At 37.2% G+C, this 20,404-nt stretch overlaps 1 protein-coding gene across 5 annotated transcripts in view; it reads left to right on the plus strand.

Moving 5' to 3' along the window:
• TMEM64 (transmembrane protein 64) overlaps nucleotides 1–20,199 on the plus strand; it is a 31,892-nt gene extending 11,693 nt beyond the window's left edge. The window contains exons 2-4 of one of the 5 annotated variants that reach the window (XM_039240576.1): nucleotides 7,217–7,372; nucleotides 13,365–13,533; nucleotides 15,833–17,240. In XM_039240576.1, the coding sequence (XP_039096507.1) occupies nucleotides 7,217–7,372; nucleotides 13,365–13,533; nucleotides 15,833–15,993 (486 nt within the window). In that variant the 3' untranslated portion in view covers nucleotides 15,994–17,240. Of the gene's footprint in view, nucleotides 1–7,216; nucleotides 7,373–13,364; nucleotides 15,243–15,832; nucleotides 17,241–20,081 lie in introns of those variants that run through there. The other 4 variants (XM_039240577.1, XM_039240579.1, XM_039240578.1 and 1 more) reach the window with 4 other exon arrangements.
• The last annotated feature ends 205 nt before the right edge of the window (nucleotides 20,200–20,404 follow it).

Consider the following 20,404-nt stretch of genomic DNA (forward strand, 5'->3'; position numbering starts at 1 on the left):
GAATGGATCAAGGAGGTGTGGTTTATCTATACAATGGAATATTACATGGCAATGAGAAAGAATGAATCTGGCCATGTGTAGCAACGTGGATGGACCTTGAGGGTGTTATGCTGAGGGAAATAAGTCAGGCAGAGAAGGACAGATACCATGTTTGCACATACAGGTGGATTAGGAGGAACTTAATGGAGGACCGTGGGGGAGAAGAAGGGGAAAAATAATTGGGGAGAGGGAGGGAGACAAACCATGAGAGACTCTTCAATGCCGAGAACAAACTGACGGCTGATGGAGGTGGGGGGGGAGGGAAAGAGAGGTGATGGCCATGGAGGAGGGCACTTGTTGGGATGAACATTGGGTGTTATATGGAAACCAACTTGACAACAAACTATTTAAGAAAAAAATTAAAAAGAGTTGAATGCCCAACAGACAGAGCCACCCAGGCGCCCCCACATTTGCATTTTTGAAAAGACTTCAGCAGGAATGAGCATAGGTGATGAGTGCACATTAGGTCTGGTTGTGGAGACTAGAGAGGGGAGACTGAATAGGAATTGAACAGATTACTTAGGTATTTAGAAAGTGGAATTGATAAGACAGGGCAAATGATTGGATTCGGGAATGAGGGAGGAATGAGCTGTGTGACTGACTTCTGATATGTCTAGCTGGAGAAACTTGAGATAGAGGTATTTTGGGAGGGAGGGGAAAGGAAGGGAGAATGGGCAATTAATATTTTTTCTTAAACTGGTTTTGAAATTTTTCTATTTCTGGAAGTGAATACTATAGTTGACCCCCAAACAATGCATTGATCCCTGCCCCCTGCTCAGTCAAAATCTATATATAACTTTTGACTCCCCCAAAAATGTAACTATTAATAGCCTCCTGTTGACCAGAAGCATAAGGAGCCCATTCATAAATATTTTTGTATGTTATAATATACAAATAATGTATTATCTACTATATTTTTACAATAAAGTAAGGTAGAAAAAAGAAAATGTTATTAAGAAAATCATAAGAGAAGTACATATATAGTATTGTACCGTATTTACTGGAAGAAGTCCCATGTACAGGTGGACCTGCACAGTTCTAACCCTTGTTCAAGGGTCAACTGTAGTTGCCATTTCCAACTGTTTCTGAAACACTGATAGTAAGTATTTTGAGCATGTATATGTAAGAAAACACAATTTATCAATAAATAGTAATTCTATGAAAAGATCAGACTGTACTCATTTTTATTTCCTTTGATCATTCCTTACTTAAAAATTATTTTGGGGATTCATAATTTTTTTTCTGTATAATATTATTAAATATGGTTTTAATTGGAATTTACCTTCATACAACCTTGTCAATAAAACAGCCTCCTATTGTATAGACCAAGAAAATTCAGGAAGGCATAATTTCTAAAACTAATATTAGATTCACAGAACTGTGGATAAAATTTGAGTTCCTCTGAACACAGTAGATCACTTTTATATTCTTTATTAGATCTATGTCAAGATATTCTGTGTAAAAATTAAATAAAGTTTCTTAGTGGATTAAATTAAAGCTGGTAAAAACATTGCATAAGTAGCTGTAAACTGAGAAAGTGGAGGGGCGAGAGACAGGGTTGCCTGGCGAGGGTACTTTGTGCTGTGCCCCGGAGTCCGCAAGCATCTGAGTGATCTATCTGAAGACAGAGGTTCTCTTACTGTGAGCCCCAAACATAAGTCAGCTCTTGCTCTTCAGAGTTCAGCATTTTTCTTTTTCCTTTTCCGGGTTTTTTTTTTCCCCTCCTCAGATGGGCTATTTGTTTTCAGGATTTATTTGGTATAAGGTAATGTTATACATTAGCCCTTACGGACCCAGAGAAGTGAATTACATCTCCAAGTACTATTGGGAATAAGAGTGCACAGGAGCATCTGGGTGGCTTAGTTGTTTAAGCATCTGACTCTTGACCTCGGCTCAGGTCATGAGCTGAGAGTTCCCGAGTTCAAGCCCATCAGGAATGCATACACTTTGTGCTTCTAGAGTATTAAAAGCAGGGGAGGATAGCAGTCAAGTAACATTCACCATCTCTCAAACTCTTACTGGAGTATTTATGATCATAGAAATCGACTAATAGGATAACAGTGGTATCCTAAGTTGAGATTTCTGGAAGTTCTTTGGAGTAGGAAAGTAATCTTGAGCCAAGATCCCAGGATATTGTAGGCAGGAATTCCAATGGAAATATTCTGGGCTCACATTTAATATCTTTCTGGCAAGTAGGCAAGCAGACAAATTTTTAAGAAGTTGGTGGATAAGAACTTACTGGCGAGAGAAGTTTGGGTAGGTCTCTTTGGGAACAAGTATTCTCAGTTTATTATGGTTTTCAAAGAATGAAGCTAGATGCAGATTCTGAGTAAGGCCTTAGCATACAGGAAATGCTGTATTACAGTAATCTGGAACCTGTTTAGCTTAGTATGTTAGTAATAGTTGAAAACCTGTGTGTGTATGTGATTCTGTCTCTGTTCTGGTTAACTTATTTGAAGTCCAGCAACATGGTTTATAATGATGAGCCAAAATTAGTTTTTTGCTTTCTTTGGATATACCGCTTTTCAGAAAGGGCATATATATATTCATATGTGTATATGTGTGTGTGTCTATATGTGTGTGTATATATATATATATATATGAACAATAGCACTTGCTTTTTCCCCAGGATGAGGTTTTGTCGAAAAGGATTTTGGTGAACTTTGATATCTGCTTTGGACAAAGGGCTGGTTAAAGAGTTGAGTTGCAGAGCTGTTTCACATTTATGAGATCTGTTCTTAACATCGCCATTTGGATAGTACTGATGTCCTATCTGAATGTCAATTTTACGTCTTAGAGAAATTTCATTATATTTAAAGACTATGGACTGAAGCTTTGCATTCTGACATTTTGGGAATTGAAATGTTTATTTTAAAGACAAATTCCGGGGTACCTGGGTGACTCAGTCAGTTAAGTGTCCGACTCTTGTTTTCAGCTCAGGTCATGGTCTCATGGTTCTGTGAGTTCAAGCCCCACATCAGATTGCACTGATGGTACAGAGCCTGCTTGGGATTCTTTCTCTCCCTCTCTCTGCCTTTCTGTCTCTCTAAATAAATAAATAAACAAAAGAAAAAAAGATAGCTTCCAAAACATGTAATGTCATATTAACTGCAATATCATAATGTTTATGATTCATTTTTTATCATATTTACTCATTTTATATATTTGACATGTTTATTCCAAAGAAAGGTCTCTGTTCCTATAAGTACTCCAAACTGACAGAGGAACCTTTCTTCACCCCATTCACATGATTCCTTGACTAGAATCCCCAGTGCTTTTCTTCTGGGTAGAAAGTCATTTCTCCTTTCCCCCAGGCCCCTAATAAGTATTACCCCAAGTATTTGTCCTGTACAGTATTCCCTTGCGAGTGCTCTGTAAACAGTCAGAGCCTCACTGCCAACTTCACTGATACATCCTGTACTTTCTGTGCCACATTGTCCTTGTTCGTTCTCTTCTTAGAGTGGCTTAGCTTCCTCCTCCCACCGGCCTCTGCTTGTCAAACGCGTATTTAGCTTTCAGAGTCCATTCTGAATGCTTCTTTTTTCACATGGTTGCCCTTTGGCCTGTATTCCTGCAGCTCATGTTAATCCCTGTTTACTCTTTAATGCTCTACACATAGTTTTTCTCAAGGCTCCCTTCCTGAGGTAGTTGATGTGTCCTTGTCGGTATGTAAATCCTTTGAGGTAAGAGCTAGATCCTTCTTTCTGTCCCCTGCAGGTACCTACCAGAACATCTTGGCCTGGGCAACATGGAGTCCGTGATTGTTTAGTTGAATTGTTAACCAGTCACTGTAGTGTTCTTTCCAAACCAGCAGTGGCCCATCTCCAGTTAATCGTCTATGGGTAGAGATGAATGTAGCTTTACTAAAAATAGGACTTACCTGATTATTAGATAACATTAGATTGTAGTTAGACTAGCGGTAGGTTACTCTTTTAAAGTATTAGATCTAGGAGCACCTGGGTGGCTCAGTCAGTTAAGCGTCTGACTTTGGCTCAGGTTGTGATCTCACAGTTCGTGGATTCAAGCCCCGCGTCAGGCTCTGTGCTGACAGCTCAGAGCCTGGAGCCTGCTTTGGATTCTGTGTCTCCCTCTCTCTCTGCCCCTCCCCTGCTCATGCTCTGTCTCTCTTTCAAAAATAAATAAACATTAAAAAAAAAAAAGAATAAATAAAATAAAATACCAGATCTTAACATTAGCAAATAAAAGTTTAGTAAAATGGCCAAAATCTTTCTTACATACAAGTAAACCTAGATGGGGCTATAGAAAAGTTACTCTCAAAATTGATAGCAGTACCAACCACAACACAAATGCCTAGAGATAAATGAATAAGAAATATATAATATATGTGAATAAAGCCATCAAACTTTAGTAAGAGATGTAAACGTTTTGAATAATTATAGGAACATTTCTGGATAAAAATATTGAATATCACAGGGATTTCAGTTCTATTCAGATTAATTTAGAAATTACCTTAATCCCAATATAAAATTTGCTGATTTTTTTTCTTTTTGAATGATAGAATGATCCTAAAATTTATCTGTAAAAGTGAATAGGTATGAATAGTTATAGCAGTTCTAAAAAGAAGAGTAATGAAGGAGTTTGCAGGATAGGAAACTGTATCCAGATATTAACTTATAGTCTTTACAACAATCTGGTTTCAATACAAGATTTAAAATGTTAGAGCCCCCAATAGATCCTTTTATATATACCTACTTCATTTATAATAAAGTAAACATCACAAATCATAGGAGAAGTTATTAATTACTCAATAAGTAGTGCTAGGAAAACTGGCTACTGCGGAATGAATAAGGCTGCATTTCACCTTTAATTAAATTCCAGAAGGGATAAATGGTAAATGTTAAAAAGGAAAATAGAGGGGCGCCTGGGCAGCTCAGTCAGTTAAGCGTCCGACTTCGGCTCAGGTCATGATCTCACGGTTTGTGGGTTTGAGCCCTGCATCAGGCTGAGTGCTGACAGCTAGCTCACAGCCTGGAGCCTGCTTCGCATTCTGTGACTCCCTCTCTCTCTGACCCTCCCCTGCTCACACTCACTCACTCTGTCAAAAAAAAATAAAACATTAAAAAAAATTTTTAAAAAGGTAAATAGAATCAGAAGAGAAATATAAGTAAAAAAAATAAATCTAAAAAGACATTCTAAAGCTAAATAAAAGGGTAAGTCAGAGGAAAAAAGGTAATATATGATTATGTAAAAATTATGAAACATTTGTATGTCAAAACATAAAGTTAAAAGATAAGGAGCACTTTAGAGGAAAATGTTTGCCAAATATAATAGACAAAGGTTGCCCTTATATATAAAGAGCTCTTATAATAGAATATATAGAGAACATATATATTCTTATATAAGAATAAATAAGAAAAAAATTAACATTCCAATAAAAATGGACAAAAATGAAAAAGGAAAGCCATAAAGAAATGCAAACAGAAAAATGTATATTTAAAACTAGTATTAATATAAATTAAAATGTGTAGGTTAAACGGTCATAAAATATCATTTTTACCCTATCAAACTAGGAAAGATTGAAATTTAATACTTTAAGTTGGTAAGAGTATGATCAAATAGACATACTCATGCATTACTTATTGATAGATATATAAATCAGCCTGAACTTTTTTGGAAAACAGGTTTCATTGCTGGGACCAATAATTCTTTTTTTTTTTTTTTTTTTTTTAATTTCTAGGAGAAAGCGAGAGAGAGCGTGAGCAGGGGAGGGTCAGAGAGAGAGGGAGATACAGACTCTGAAATAGGCTCCAGGCTCTGAGCTGGCAGTCAGCACAGAGCCCTACGCGGGGCTCGAACCCATGAACCGCGAGATCATGACCTAAGCGAAATTCGGACGTTTAACCCACTAAGCCACCCATGCGCCCCTGGGACCAATAATTCTACTCCTAGTGATCTATCCTAAATAGTGGAGATACATATTGTATTAGTCATTTCTTCCTATGTACCTCTCCAGAAGTGGGTGACTTAAAAATAAGCTTTTATTATCTCATGGTTTCTGTAGGTTGGGAATTCCTATGCAGCAGAGCTGGGTGCCTCTGACTCAGGTTTCTTTCACAAGCCTGCAATCAAAGTGGCGGCCAGGACTGTTGTTATCATACTGCTTGGCTGGGGGAGAATCTGCTTCCAGGCTCACTCAGGTGGCTCTTGGTAGGTCTCAGGTCTTAGCTAGCTGTGGGCTGAAGACTTATTTCCTTGCCACATGGCACTCTCCACAGAGCTGCTTCCAGCATGGCTCACCTGCTAGAGGGACAGCCGGAGTTCTGTTTTTTTGTAACCTAATCTTGAGAGTTACATCTCCTCATTTCTGCCATAGTCTGTTTGCCAGGAGTAAGCATCAGGTCCAATCCACATTCTAGGGGAAAAGATCACACAAGAGCATGAAAACAGAGGAAAAGTTGATGGGAATATTTTAGACACTCCCACACAGGTTAATATACATTTCATTGGACTTTTTTTTAAATTTATAATAGCAAAAATGCACATACATAATCACATATATACAAAGAAAACAAAGAAGCAATGTAAATATTCCATAGCAGAATGCTTAAATTGTACCACATCCACACATTGGTAGTGTAATTGCTTAGTAATGATGTCTACCTTTTCTGAGCATCAGTCATGTGCTAGGCATTTGCTACCGACTGTACAAATATTTCTGATCCTGACAACAACCATGTTATTACCCTCATGTCACAGATGAAAATACTGCTGCTCAGAGTCAAAAGAGTTCATTGAAGTTCAGCACTGGCATGCCGTTAGAGGGTTGTCTGGCTTCAGAGGGCAGTAACCACACTGTCATTGAAGCTTGCTTACGAAGATTACTAATGACATGAGCAAGACTTACAGAACTGTTTTTACAAAGTGATCCGTGTATGTGCACATTTATTTACATCGAAGAGAAAGATTGTCACAGATATTATCTTTTAATGGTAGAATCATAGAATATTAAAATTTTTCTTTAAACTCATATCATTCTACATCTACATCCTGCATGTATTCCCCTTATAACCATTTAAAAAAATCAAAATGCTTTGTAAAATATTTCATCTCCTTCTCCTCCCAAGGAAAAACCATTAGCAAGACTTGTACACACAGTTTTATGTAAAATTGAAATTTTACTTGATAATGAATCATTCCCTTTAATCTGCTCTTCTAGATTACTGATCTCTCCTTACCCAACTATCTGATGGCATCTTCGGTTGGACTGCTTCCTACCCAGCTTCTGAATTCTTACTTGGGTACCACCCTGCGGACAATGGAAGATGTCATTGCAGAACAGAGTGTTAGTGGATATTTTGTTTTTTGTTTACAGGTGAGTTTAAGGTTAAGGGTTCTCTCTCACGCTCTTTTTTTCTTTTTATATGGCTTTGCTTATTTAAACCTACTGGATTTCATTGAGAATAATTTAAGAGAGTTTTTCCTTTTAATCTCTTTTCTTATTTTTTCAGTTATACTTCATAGTTTTACAACATTTACATTTTAACTGTGTGGACATATGGAAGTGTATAGAACTCAACTGATGCTTATTAAAAATTCTCTTGAACAAAACAAAAAAGGGAATGACAAAAATAGGGTTCTTTTTGCAGCAATTTTCAAAGTCATCGCTCTATTTTGAGTTTTTGTGAAGTGTTGGTAATACTATGTTTCTGAAGATAATTTTAGTGAGATTTGGTAGGGTTGAGATTTTAATCTTTATTTTCAAATTATTGAACTCTCCAATTTGGTATTTTTTTAAAGTATTATACTGGGGCACCTGGGTGGCTCCATCAGTTAAGCATCCGACTTCAGCTTGGGTCATGATGTTGTGGTTTGTGAGTGTGAGCCCCACGTAGGGCTCTGTAATGACAGCTCAGAGCCTGAAGCCTGCTTTGGATTCTGTGTCTCCCTCCCTCTTCCCCTCCCCTGTTCTCTCTCTTTCTCTCTCTCTCTCTCTCTCTCAAAAATAAATATTTAAAAAACATAAATAGATAGATAGGTAGGTAGATAGGTAGATAGATAAAAAAAAGTATTATACTGGCAGTGTAATTTTTTTCCCAGTACAATTTGATGTAGAACAAAATATTTTTTTAGAAAAGATAGCTTTATAAAAGTGTCTGAAGTTTTCCATTACAAATTCAAATAAGATTTGCATAATGGATTATTGCCATACAAATTATAATATAGTTTAGGGTACATACAATTCCATATAAAAAGTTGATAAAAGAAAAAATCCTGTTATGTAGGCACATTTATTCAGCGCCTTTAAGTTGCAACAGGAAGAGTTCAAAATTCATTTCTTTAGTTGTGCTATAATTTGCATCCTGAGATTTACCAAAGTATAAAATCACCATAATTGTTGATGATTTAGTAAGATGATGATAATAACTTTTCAGAGCTTTATATGCCATATATGTATGTTCATGTAATCCCTACCAGAACGCTAGGAGGTTTGTCCTTTTCATATGTCCAACTAATTGTGTACCTCTCTTCCAACTCTTCAGTGACGTCAGCAGTGGCAGGAGTATTTATACTATGGAAAACGGCAGGTGCTCCAAATCCAGTGATCTACCTGTGATCTCCAAGAGCTAGTTTATCAGCACACCAGTGAATAGTAATTGGTCTAAAGTCTCAGCTGCAAAAACATAAAAAAAAAATTTAAAAAAATAGAAAGGGGCACCTGGATGGCTCAGTCGGTTAAGCGTCCGACTTTGACTCAGGTCATGATCTCATGGTTCGTGGGTTCGAGCCCCACATCGGGCTCTGTGCTGACAGCCAGCTCAGAGCCTGGGGCCTGTTTCAGATTCTATGTTTCCCTCTCTCTCTGACCCTCTCCTGCTCGCTCTCGCACTCTCTCTCTCTCTCTCTCGCAATCTCAGAAATAAAAAAAAAAACATTAAAAAATTTAAAGTCTCAACTGCAAGGAATGGGACCAAGACACAAACCAAGGCAGTTGGTTCTAGGAACCATGCTCATAGCCAGGACGATAGTTTACTGGTGTGATATTTATTTATCAGAGTTGATTTTCTCTGTGCTTATGTAGTACAAGTTTAGTAAACCCATAAGCCCAGGAATGTTTACATTGAACTATAAATAAAGCTTATCAATTGAATGGCTTCCTTTAAGAAAAATTTTAGAGGGGCGCCTGGGTGGCTTAGTCGGTTAAGCGTCCGACTTTCGCTTAGGTCATGATCTCGCGGTTCGTGGGCTCGGGCCCCGCGACGGGCTCTGTGCTGACTGCCAGCTCAGAGCCTGGAGACTGTTTCAGTCTGTGACTCCCTCTCTCTCTGACCCTCCCCTGCTCACGCTGTCTCTCTCTCTCCTAGAAATAAATAAAAAATATAAAAAAAAAAAATTTTAGAATATTTTTACTATTTGGGAATCTATTTTGTTTTTATGTTTTTTTATACAAAGTTATACATATATATGTATATATATGTATATACACACACACACACATAATATATATGTGTGTGTATGTGTATGTATTTTAAAGAACCTGAATGATAGATTTTTTTAAAAAGTTTATCTTAATGTTTATTTTGAGAAAGAGAGAAACAGAGTGTGAGTGGGAGAGAGGTAGAGAGAGAGAAAGACAAACTTGGAAGCAGGCTCCAGGCTCTGAGCTCTCAGCACAGAGCCTGACACAGTGCTCGAACTCATAAACTGTAAGGTCATGATCTGAGTTGAAGTGATACTCTTAACCAACTGAGCCACCCAGGCACCCCATGAATGATAGATTTTTTTTAAGTTTATTTATTTATTTTGAGAAAGAGAGAGAGAGCACCTGCAAACAGGGGAGAGGCAGAGAGACAGAGAGGGAGAATCCCAAACAGGCTCAGCGCTGTCAGCACAGAACCCAACGCAGGGCTCAAACCCACGAACTATGAGATCATGACTTGAGCTGAAATCGAGTTGAAGCTTAACTAAGTGAGCAACCCAGATGCTCCTGAATGATAGATTTTTTAGCATATATTTAAGCACATATTTATGTTCTTTTAGTTTTTTGAAAATGATTAATCCATTTGAAATACCTATTTTCCCATTACATTATACTTGAGTAATTAGAATGGGTCATTATCAGTAATTTTCATAAGATTTTCATTATTTGATACTTTGTTTCTATACATCTTAGTAAATCACTTAACTGTAATTAGTTGAGTTATAATAGAACAAAATAGTTCATGGATTTGTCAGTAGTGCTTCTAAAAATATAGGGTCTTGGTTTTTTTTCCAGTGATTTCTTATTACCCCTTTGAGCTGACAAATTTAAGCTTAGGATATAAGGGGGGGGGGAAGGCACCTATTTTTCAGTCCAGATGTTTATAAAAACAACAATAACTACCACCAAAAAAAGGCATTTTTATGCCTCAGATTTGTTGATGTTCCTTATAGTTTAGTATATTTCAAAAAGGATTTAATTCAGCTTACAAAAGATACACAGAATAAAACAAGAGAGGAAAAGAAGTCATCTTGAAGGGGGAAACTAACATAGGAACAAAGGATGAAGCTTAGGTTAAAATTAGTAGAATAAGTGTGTTCATGAGGCTTCTCATATTTGCTAGAAATAAGCCACACATTTGCCTCTGAGCTTTATAGCCACCTAAATAGAATCCACAGTGTCTGTAAAATTAAAGGAAATCAAAATAGATGTTCAGAGGAAGGAACAACTATTTCTTGTACAGAAATCCAACTTAAGATTCCGTGGTCTTGCAATTCAGTTATTCATTTCCATGCCCTGTATTTTTCTGTGTGCCCACCAGCCAAAATCCTGGATAAATCCAAGTTTTGATATGTTTTGCACCTGTTGTTCTGGGAAAATCATACAACCAGATTGGTAATATTTAATTCATAGTTGCAAAACTTATGCTGGTTTCTCAACATTTCCCCGTAGCCTGTTTCCTTGTCTTCCCACCACCCGTTTGCTCAATGACCATTACAAACCTATCTTAGCTCCTCACAATTTTGACTCCTGTCCCCATTTTCCACTTCATTCTCAACAGATTGCCTTTCTTGATTAACAGAAAAATCAGGAGCCTTCAAGTGGGAAACCCATCAATTTCCACCTAAGAAATCTGCTAACTCTCTGGTGTTCCCCTCATGCCCTCAGCCTGCTCTCTAGTTGACAGTGGAGGAGATGCCTTTTGGTAGAAGGCTGGTCCCTTTGTTTGTGTTTGATTCTTTTGTGTTCATCGGGAAGCTTTGTAAAACAGGTTTTTGTTTTGTTGTTTGTTTTTTTTTTTTACACTTCAGTAAGGGAGTGTGTGTTCGGGGAAAGAATCAGCACAAATTGCCAGGCCCTGGGTCTACAAGGGCATCTGGGGAAAATCCCATGTAAAGATTTTACCCTCACTGGGAACGTGAAAAAGTTTTTCACTAGATCTAAGCCTCCTTTCTGTGGCTGCATCATTAGCTTTGTCAAAATCAGATGTACTTTCCAGTTGTCACCCGGCTTGAACTCTTAGCAACTTAAAATTCTTTTTAAAACCATTTTTTCCCTTAACGGTTTTGATTTTTTTTCCCCCTACTTCCCTGGTTCATTTATCACCATCCCTTCTTTTTACCCCACAGTTTGTATTCCTCAAGATTCTAGCCTAGGCTTTGTGTTCTTACTCTGAAAACTTTCCTTCCTGGAAATCCAGTTATTATGGTGGCTGCTGTTATGTTTATTTGAATAAGGACTCCCAAATACACATCTTCAAGTCAGTCTTCTTTCTAAGCTTTGGACCCATTCACTTCACTGTCTTGGATATCCAATAGGTACCTCAAGTCCACCATGTCTGAGGCAGAGCTCAGCATCTCATCCAGACCATCCCCAACTTAGTTTTCCATGTCTTTACATGGTGTCACCATAACACTGATAAGTATCAAACTTACATATCAGTTAGTATATCTTATTTTTTTTTAGGAGAGTAAGCACATTTGAAGGCCCACTTTTAAAATACCTAATTTTCTCAGAATTAATGGGGACCTGGGCGGCTCAGTTGGTTAAGCATCTGACTTGGGCTCAAGTCATGATCTTGCGGTTCACTAACTCAAGCCCACATTGGGCTCCATGCTCACAGTGTGGATCCTGCTTTCAATTTTCTCTCACTCCCTCCCTCTCTCTTCCCTCCCCTGCTCTTGCTGTCTCTCTCTCAAAATAAATAAATAAACGTAAAAAAATAAGAATTGTATTGAGTATTGGATACCCATTTACTAGTGCCCCCCCTTGCACAAATTCTAAGTTACCACCCCCACTATGCACTCCCTCTACACTTCCCTCACTGCTTCTATTTAGAATACTGTTCCCGCAAAACTGTTAAATTATGGATAGGCATTTATTTTATATTATATTTTAGTGCCACTATGGTTGGAGTGGCCTTTGAACTTCTTTGAAACTTACTGGGACATTAAACATCACCTGTCCTCACCTTGTTGCCTGAGAATATTTGCTCCAAACTCTAAAGAACTGATTTACAAATGAAATTAGGAATAAACACCATTTAGAAGATACGTACTGCCTAGACATTCTGATGAACTGTACGTAAAATGCTAAAGCACATTAACATATAAAGAGGGACCCCAAGTTCCTATTAGACAGTGGGAGAAGCCCACATAGTGATGTGAAGTCACATCACTAGTTGAGTAGTTAGGTCAAGACTGCGCCTGATTTTGATTTCGATGCTTTTTCTCATATCTCTTTGACAGGCATTTTTTTTCTTGATTATCATGTTTTACCTTGTTTTTGTTTTTCCCTAAGTACAATTTCATGTTCATGATCTCTTGTTAATTTCTTTTGAAGTTTATTGGTGTTTCACTTTTTTAAAGTGGTTCATAATATTTTAAATTTTGGCAGCACTAGATAGTTCATTTGCAAATGGTAGTGCTTCTCTCTAAGTGGGCTTAGGAATACCTATGGACATTTATAGTCCTGCAAAGATATGATATTATGTTAATTACATTAATAAAGTTTAGCCAGATGTTGCCTCTATTTTTAGACTTTTTTTTTTTTTTTAATTCCTTGAAGGAAGCTGCTTGGTACAAAGAGACAAGTTTGACTTGTATCAAGCAAACCTCATTTATATAGACTACAAAGGATGTATGCTTGCCTTGTGCTAACCTGATATCCTATGATGGTTACTTCTAGATTTCAGCCCTCCACTCCCAGTAGAAGCAGCCAAGGAAAGAATGAATGGACTGTGTATAACCCATTTAAAAATCTTACCTGACCATATTTAAGAAGTATCCTGCTTGAAACATTTCTAAGCAAAATATTTATTGGATTTATTTCTCCTTTTTTTCTGTATAAAATATTATTAACTGTAATGTTTTATTTTTATCCACAGATTATTATAAGTATAGGCCTCATGTTTTATGTAGTTCATCGAGCTCAAGTGGAATTGAATGCAGCTATTGTAGCTTGTGAAATGGAACTGAAAACCTCTCTGGTTAAAGGCAATCAACCAAATACCAGTGGCTCTTCATTCTACAAGAGGACCCTAACATTTTCTGGAGGTGGAATCAATATTGTATGACTCTAACAAAACGTATGATTGTCAAGAGCTAGTATGCTGTCCAAGGCCTAGTGGTCACCTTACCAGCGGGCAGAGACAAGTTCTAATTGTATTACGGCACAAACAAAACTGACTAGTTTTTAAATTGCACAATTTTTTAAAGGAAGAATCATTTTCTGGATATGTAAGTGTAAATGTAGATGCAAATTTGGGCTGCACCTCTTTATTGTTTATTATGCCCGCAATGGCCTATAGGTCTGCACTTTAGTGTCTTTTAATTGTTTTCTTTCTGGGTACTTATGAACAAAGAAATAACCCAAATATTTTTCTGCTTAGCGTCTTTATTTATAAAGTCCCTGAGTAGTTGTATGCATCTTCCCTACTTACAATGATGAGTAGAAGTATGTAATTTTAAATGTATATTCTTTAGATGTTCTTTGTCCTTTCCAGAAAAGATGGTGTTTTGTTCTATTTTGTTTTGTTATTTTAAGAGGGACCATTTTGTTTCCCTTTTCTTTACTAGTTAGAAAACAGACATTAACTTTTGGTTGAATGTATTTTTGCAAGCATCATTGCAGGGCCATTTACACCTATTCACACAAGCTTAAATCCTACATTGTGGGACTGAAGTGCTCTTAAGATACCTTTTTATTTTCACTGTGTAATATGCAAGGCAAAAGGGAAATTATTTAATGGATGGTGGCTCAAATTAGAACTCGTGTTCTAATTCCATTACATTGGCTTTACGCTTGTTAGATCTTTCATCAAAGGGCTGTCCCATTGCAGTCTTACTGAAAAATTTTAGTAAAATAGATTTCTTTTTCTTTTTATACTCATCATTAGGCTTTGAGATAAAGATCTACTCTTTTAAAATGATGGGCTTTCCATCATTAAAGATGTCACTCAGGTGGCCTTGTTTGATCAAATCGCCTTTTTAAAAAACCAAGCTTTAAAATCATGTTTATAATCCCACTGAATTACATATATATTTGTCCCCGTAGTCTTCAGCTTTAAAACTATAAATAGAATATTGACTTAATACCCAAATTTGTATTATTTGCCCTACTATAAAGTAGGTTTATTTTGTTTGTTTTTTGGTACTTGTTTTCCTCTGACAAGACTCAGGAATTCTGAAATGTGAAATTAAGTCTCAATTCTTTCTCTTGTAGCATGAATTGAGTGTATTTATTAATAGCACTTAGGAGTATAGCATACAGTAATTTGGCATATGATCCATATGACATATGTAATAGTCACTTATCATCTTATGTTTTAAAAATGGTTTAATTGTGAACTTAATGATTATTTTTTTTACTACCCTGATTATAGACATGAATGCACATTTTCTGGTTGGTGTCTTTTTTGGCTATGAAGAGTCTACCTTATCAGAGACCTCCCATTTGCCTTTTCATCAGAGCAAAACCTTTGCCCTTATTTACTAAAGTGCAAAAGAGTTCTTTGGGAGCAGGTTATTTCTAGTCTTATGCTAGAAAACACATTGCATTTAGTCATTTTAATGCCTAAGTTTTTTGCCCTATTGCAGTTTTAATTGTTTTCCTTTCCTTTATAATGCATAAATTTTCCCACTTTTGGATATCATTTATATGTTCATACCAAGAAGACCTCAGTGCAAATGATCTTAGAGGCACCTAGGTCTATAGTACTTAATTGGCCTCCAGTCTTTCTTTCATTGGTTTTATATATATATATATATTAATATATATATATATTAATATATATATAAATATATATATATATAAATATAGTACTCGAATATTCTTATTCTTTTTTAAAATTCTGATTACTTGCTTAGGTGTTTTTATTTTTAAAAATAATTTTAGTTTAATAATCCCAGTGAACAGTATGCTTGATTTATTCTTTTCTGTCTAACTTGACAACATTTTTCTTGTGCTTCTTGTGTGTTGGTTAGTTTTTGTTAAAGGAATCATTTAAGATCACTACTTTCATACTTGTGTTACATACACTTCATGTGTTTTGAAGTGCGTTTATTTACTTAGTATTTTGTAACTTGAATAATTTCACCAAATGGATACCTTTGGGTAGTTTGTAATGAGTTCTTCCAGTTGTTACATTTTGCTTCCTACTTAAATATGTAAAGAGAAATACATTTTCTGTATTCTGCCAGTCATAATTTTATATAAAAAAATCATCCATTTTTACTTAAAACAGTATGGATTTACTATTTCTAAAATACTTATCTAAAGCTGCAGTTTTCCTGTTCTTCATTATTTCTGGCCTCCAAGTAAATAACAATCCATTACATTCATTCTGTTTGCTAGCTGAGCTTGGTTCCTGGGGTTCAGACGTACTCTCTAGAAGTTGTACGAAGCATCGCCATGCCTTACTCACTCCACCTTTAACCCTGCGCCCCAGCTTTATGGCAGCAACAAATTCTCCAGGATCTTTTTATGTGGCCCAGATAATGCCTCTAGTCATGTAGTGTGTGTGTTTGTAAAATAAAACATTTTTGATTTCTCAAACTGCAGTATAAAGTTGCTTCATGCACATTTTTTAAAAAGTATATAATCTACATAATTTCTAAATCCGATGAAAATATGGCTTGATTTTTAATTCCTTGGGCCTTTCCCCTAGTTTTCCATACTTTCTGTTTTATTGTTAATGATTTTGTGTACTCTGCCAAATTTTGTGATGTAAAATTACTTTAAAAGAGTACCTCTGTTTAAAAACATGTATATAATAATTTACTAAGTGCTTTCGTGTCCATTTTCATTTGATCATCCGATTTGTGAAATAAGTTGAAATCTGTACTCTTTGGTTTATGAAAATAATAGAACCAAATCTCTTGTCTTTAGAATGTGTGTTTTCAATTTGTGTTCAATAATGACTGTATGGGTTTGTTCCACATAGACTTGGTTTATGCGCTTTGTAGCCAACTGCAAACCTCTCTAAGGTGACTTTCCTTTGATAGGGTCAAATATAGAACTATAAAACATTTCCTTCCTTGAGAGGCTAAGTTCAGGAGTCACTCTTACTTGTCCTTGCTGTAACTGAGCTATGTGGTGAAGCTACAAGCATTTCCCGGCATTTCTCTGTGTGTTAATGTGCAATGCTGATTTGTACTGTTCTTGGGGAAGGTGCCATGGCTTACTTATGTCAGTATTTGTGGGACTAGCTTTACAGTGCTTGAGAAGATAGCTAGGTATGTGCTGGGGTGATACAGGTAAATCCTTATGCATGGTAAATCGTGCTACTTATTCAAAATCAAGTGGCATTTGCAGAGAAAAAGAAAAGCTTATGAGGTCCTCAGGAATAGTGGTACTGACCTAGGTTGATGACTTTGGTGATGGAATCAGACAGGCCACTCACTGTATCAGAATGATGGTCAAAATAACACTATCTGGTTTTGAGATTAGATGTTGCTAATTTCTGTTATAATTAGCTATTTAGGATATAATTTTTTTTAACAGTCATTTCTTTAAGTTTAAAAGCCTTTAAAGAAGGGAGAGGAATCATGTGTTCCACAGGATATTTGAAACTCAGGAGTTCTAATAACCTTGCATATTGAACATAAACTGTTAATTTATTTCACAACTAAATTATAACATGGTACTTCTGAACTGCAAAGTGATTGCCACAAACTATTTTCTATGGTAGCTAAAGATTTAAAATAGATCATTCTAAAGGTGAATCAGTAAAATCTTTGATAATTGATATCCCAGATCACTTGTGTGCCTAAGAAAATAAAAGGTAATATTTTATTTTCTTTCTTCCTTCTCTTTCTTTCTTTCTATAATTTGATGGATATAGAGACATATGCCATGGGAGGGAGTAAGTCAGGAAGAAGGGAGGACATGCTTCTAAGACGGAACGGTGGTAATTGACCTGAGGTGGGGGTGGTGACGGTGTATAGCAGAAGTCCTATGGAGAAATGACCCTGATGTCTAACATTGGCACTTGGTCTTCCATTTTGTTTTATTTTTCTCCTGACAAAATTGGTCATGAAATTGCTACTTGTCCTTCAAAAAATCGTTAGGAATTTGTCCCAGGCTGCAGTAATGTTTATGATGTCTTCATAATGTCAGAAGACTTAGACGAAGATAATTTCCTGTTGATCTCTACCCTGCTTCTGTGACTGTTTCCTTGAGGGCATATTCCTGCTGTCATAGCACTTTCGTCTCCACACCTAGAGTACCACTTGCCCTTGTTGATTTGTAGCAGGTCTCATACTGTCCAGTGTATGCCTTTTTTGGCCATTATTGGTCAACATTCCTTGTGAAAACACAAAGAAGGGACACCACACATTACAGACTGCTTTCAAGTAGAGAGGTGCAGTGGAGTGCTCATTAGATAAGGGTGTTTGGCAATGAGTGTGCTCATTACCCAAGGCTGTACAGTACTTTCTGCCATGCTTGCCCTCCTTGGTTGAGACCACCTGTCAGCACTTGTTGCAGGGAAAACAGGTATAAGCAGTATACTGTATTAGGACTTCAATACCGAACATGTTTAGAGATAGCATTAAATGCATTGTAGTGCTAAAACAGCATATGTGTATATAGTGAATTTAATCATTCTGCCATGTTTCAACATAGTTGATTATCCAAACTGAGTAATTACTGATACTGTGGTCTTTGACTAATATTCTGTAGGGTAATCTGCTCGGTGAAAGACTTAACAATCACAAAATATGCAGAGAAGTTGAATAGAAAAGAGTAGAATGTGCATTGAACAAAAATGGAATAATTTGAAATTTACAAAATTCTTACAGTAGGTATACAATTAGAGTGGTATGTTGTAATGTGAGTGTATTATCCTAGGATGCATAAAATCGATGACTACCATATAGTAGAAGCCAGGAGGGAATTCTTGGATTCTGTCTTTATCAATCAGGTATAAAGACATTTTCAGTAGAAATGTTTTGAAGCATGACCTGTTCCATACTCCTGATCTCTCACAGTCCTGCACTAAGTTGACCTCAGCAAGGAGGGCAGGGAGCTGAGAGGTTTTCCATTAAGGTTTTTCAGTTCATTACTCTGATTTTAAGTTAATTAACTGGTTTTGTGTCATCACATTTCTACTTCAAGCTTACAAAAGAACAGCTTTGCTTGGGATTCACATTCTAGGTAATTTTCATAGCAGTGCATTAAATTATTAGATGGACTTGGAACAGATTGTGGGAACATTGAACCTGAGATTGTCTTTCCTTCCCTCCACTTGGCTGCTATGGTCTATAGACTGCTGGGCACAGATGAGGCTTGCTTTCTGGTGGGGGTTTTGGCAGAGAAAACCAGAGCAAGGCCTTCTCCGCAGGGAAGAAAGACCAGAGAGCTGCAGACCTTGGGGAGACTTTCACTTTGAAATTGTGGGCTTTCTGAATGGAAGTTTGATATGGGCCCCACCAAACTATGTCCACTCTCCATGACCTCCAGTAGGCTGAGAGCAGCTAAGCAGCCTGAATGTTTCCTGCTGCGTGAGGAGGAGAGAATTCAGGAAGACCATACCCAGAGAAGCTTCCTGCAAACTTCTCCAAGGAATTCATGGCTTGCCTGCTTCACATTCCATCCCTGGCATTTCTGAGATCTCATGTTAATTGCAGCATTGTTTTTAGCGTCAAACAACTAGAAACAAAGTGCACACCGCCATAGGGGATTGGCTGCGCAAATTATGGCATACACACCCCATGGAGACGAAACAGCCACTTCGTAGAAAGGAAGAACTAGGTGAGAGCCAACGAATGTGGAGGTTCACTTCTGCCAGCCAGTCACTGGGCGAGGTGGGGATGCTTGAGCCTGTCCATTCCTGCCTGATGTGGGATTCCTTTGAAAGGAGACATTTTCTTAGGGACACCCCATCAGTCTGTCTGAGGCTTTCTCAGGACTGAATTGCAGTCTGAGGCCAACCTTCTCTCCTTTCACAGCCCCTAGACTTGGTCAAAAGGCCCTCTGCCAACTCCTGCTTCCTCCCCTTTATCTTCACAGGCCTCTTCTCCCAGGAAGTCTCTTGTGTTTAGTTCAACGTGCATCTGTTTCTTAGATGATCAGAACCCATACAATCTGCTGTGATGCACTGAGGGAACAAAACTCGCCTCTGTGATATTTCTACCAAAAATGCATAATGTGACCCTCTTTATGAGGAAACACCGGACAAACCCAAACTGAGGTACCTTGTAAAAGCAGCTAGCCTGTAGTCTCAAAAGCTGTCAAGATTGTGATAGAAAGTGACTGAAAAACTGTTCCAGGTTGAAGGAATAAGAGAGAAGATAACTTAATGCAATGTGTGATCCAGTATTGAATTTGTTACAAAGGCTATTGCTAAGATAATTGGAAAACTGAAACTGGTTCTTTGTGTTAGAGAGTGACCCCTGTCTCGATGGCGTGGGAGGAAATACTCACTGGAGAATTCAGGGATAATGAATGGGTCATCGTGTCTGAAACTGGGTTCAGAAAGTCCCTGGAGAATTCAGGAATAATGAATGGGTCATCATGTCTGAAACTGGGTTCAGAAAGATAAAGATCTTTCTTTACACTATTCCTGAAACTTGCCTGTTACTTTGAAATTCTCCTCTTTCAGAAAGTAAATGTGGGATGTGGAGAATGGACTGAGAGGGGCCAAGAAGGAAGGTCTGGAACAAGTTGGAAGGCTATTGCAAATGCCCAGTAAAGGATGAGTGGGCCAGCAGGTCTGGTAAGCAAAGAGAGATTCAAGGTAGATTTAAGTGATAGAATTAGCTGGACTCATTAATGAATTGGATATGAGGGATCAGAAAAAGGGGTATTAAAGACAATTTTTTGTTTCTGCCTTTAGCAACTGAGTGGAGGCTAGCTACTCAGTGTAGCAAGGAAGATTGAGGGAATAATAGGTTTGGGAAGAAATTCAAGAGTTCGCTTTTAGGT

This window comes from Hyaena hyaena, unplaced genomic scaffold, assembly GCF_003009895.1.
Source record: "Hyaena hyaena isolate Hyena2069 unplaced genomic scaffold, ASM300989v1 scaffold_177, whole genome shotgun sequence".
Taxonomy (NCBI): domain Eukaryota; kingdom Metazoa; phylum Chordata; class Mammalia; order Carnivora; family Hyaenidae; genus Hyaena; species Hyaena hyaena.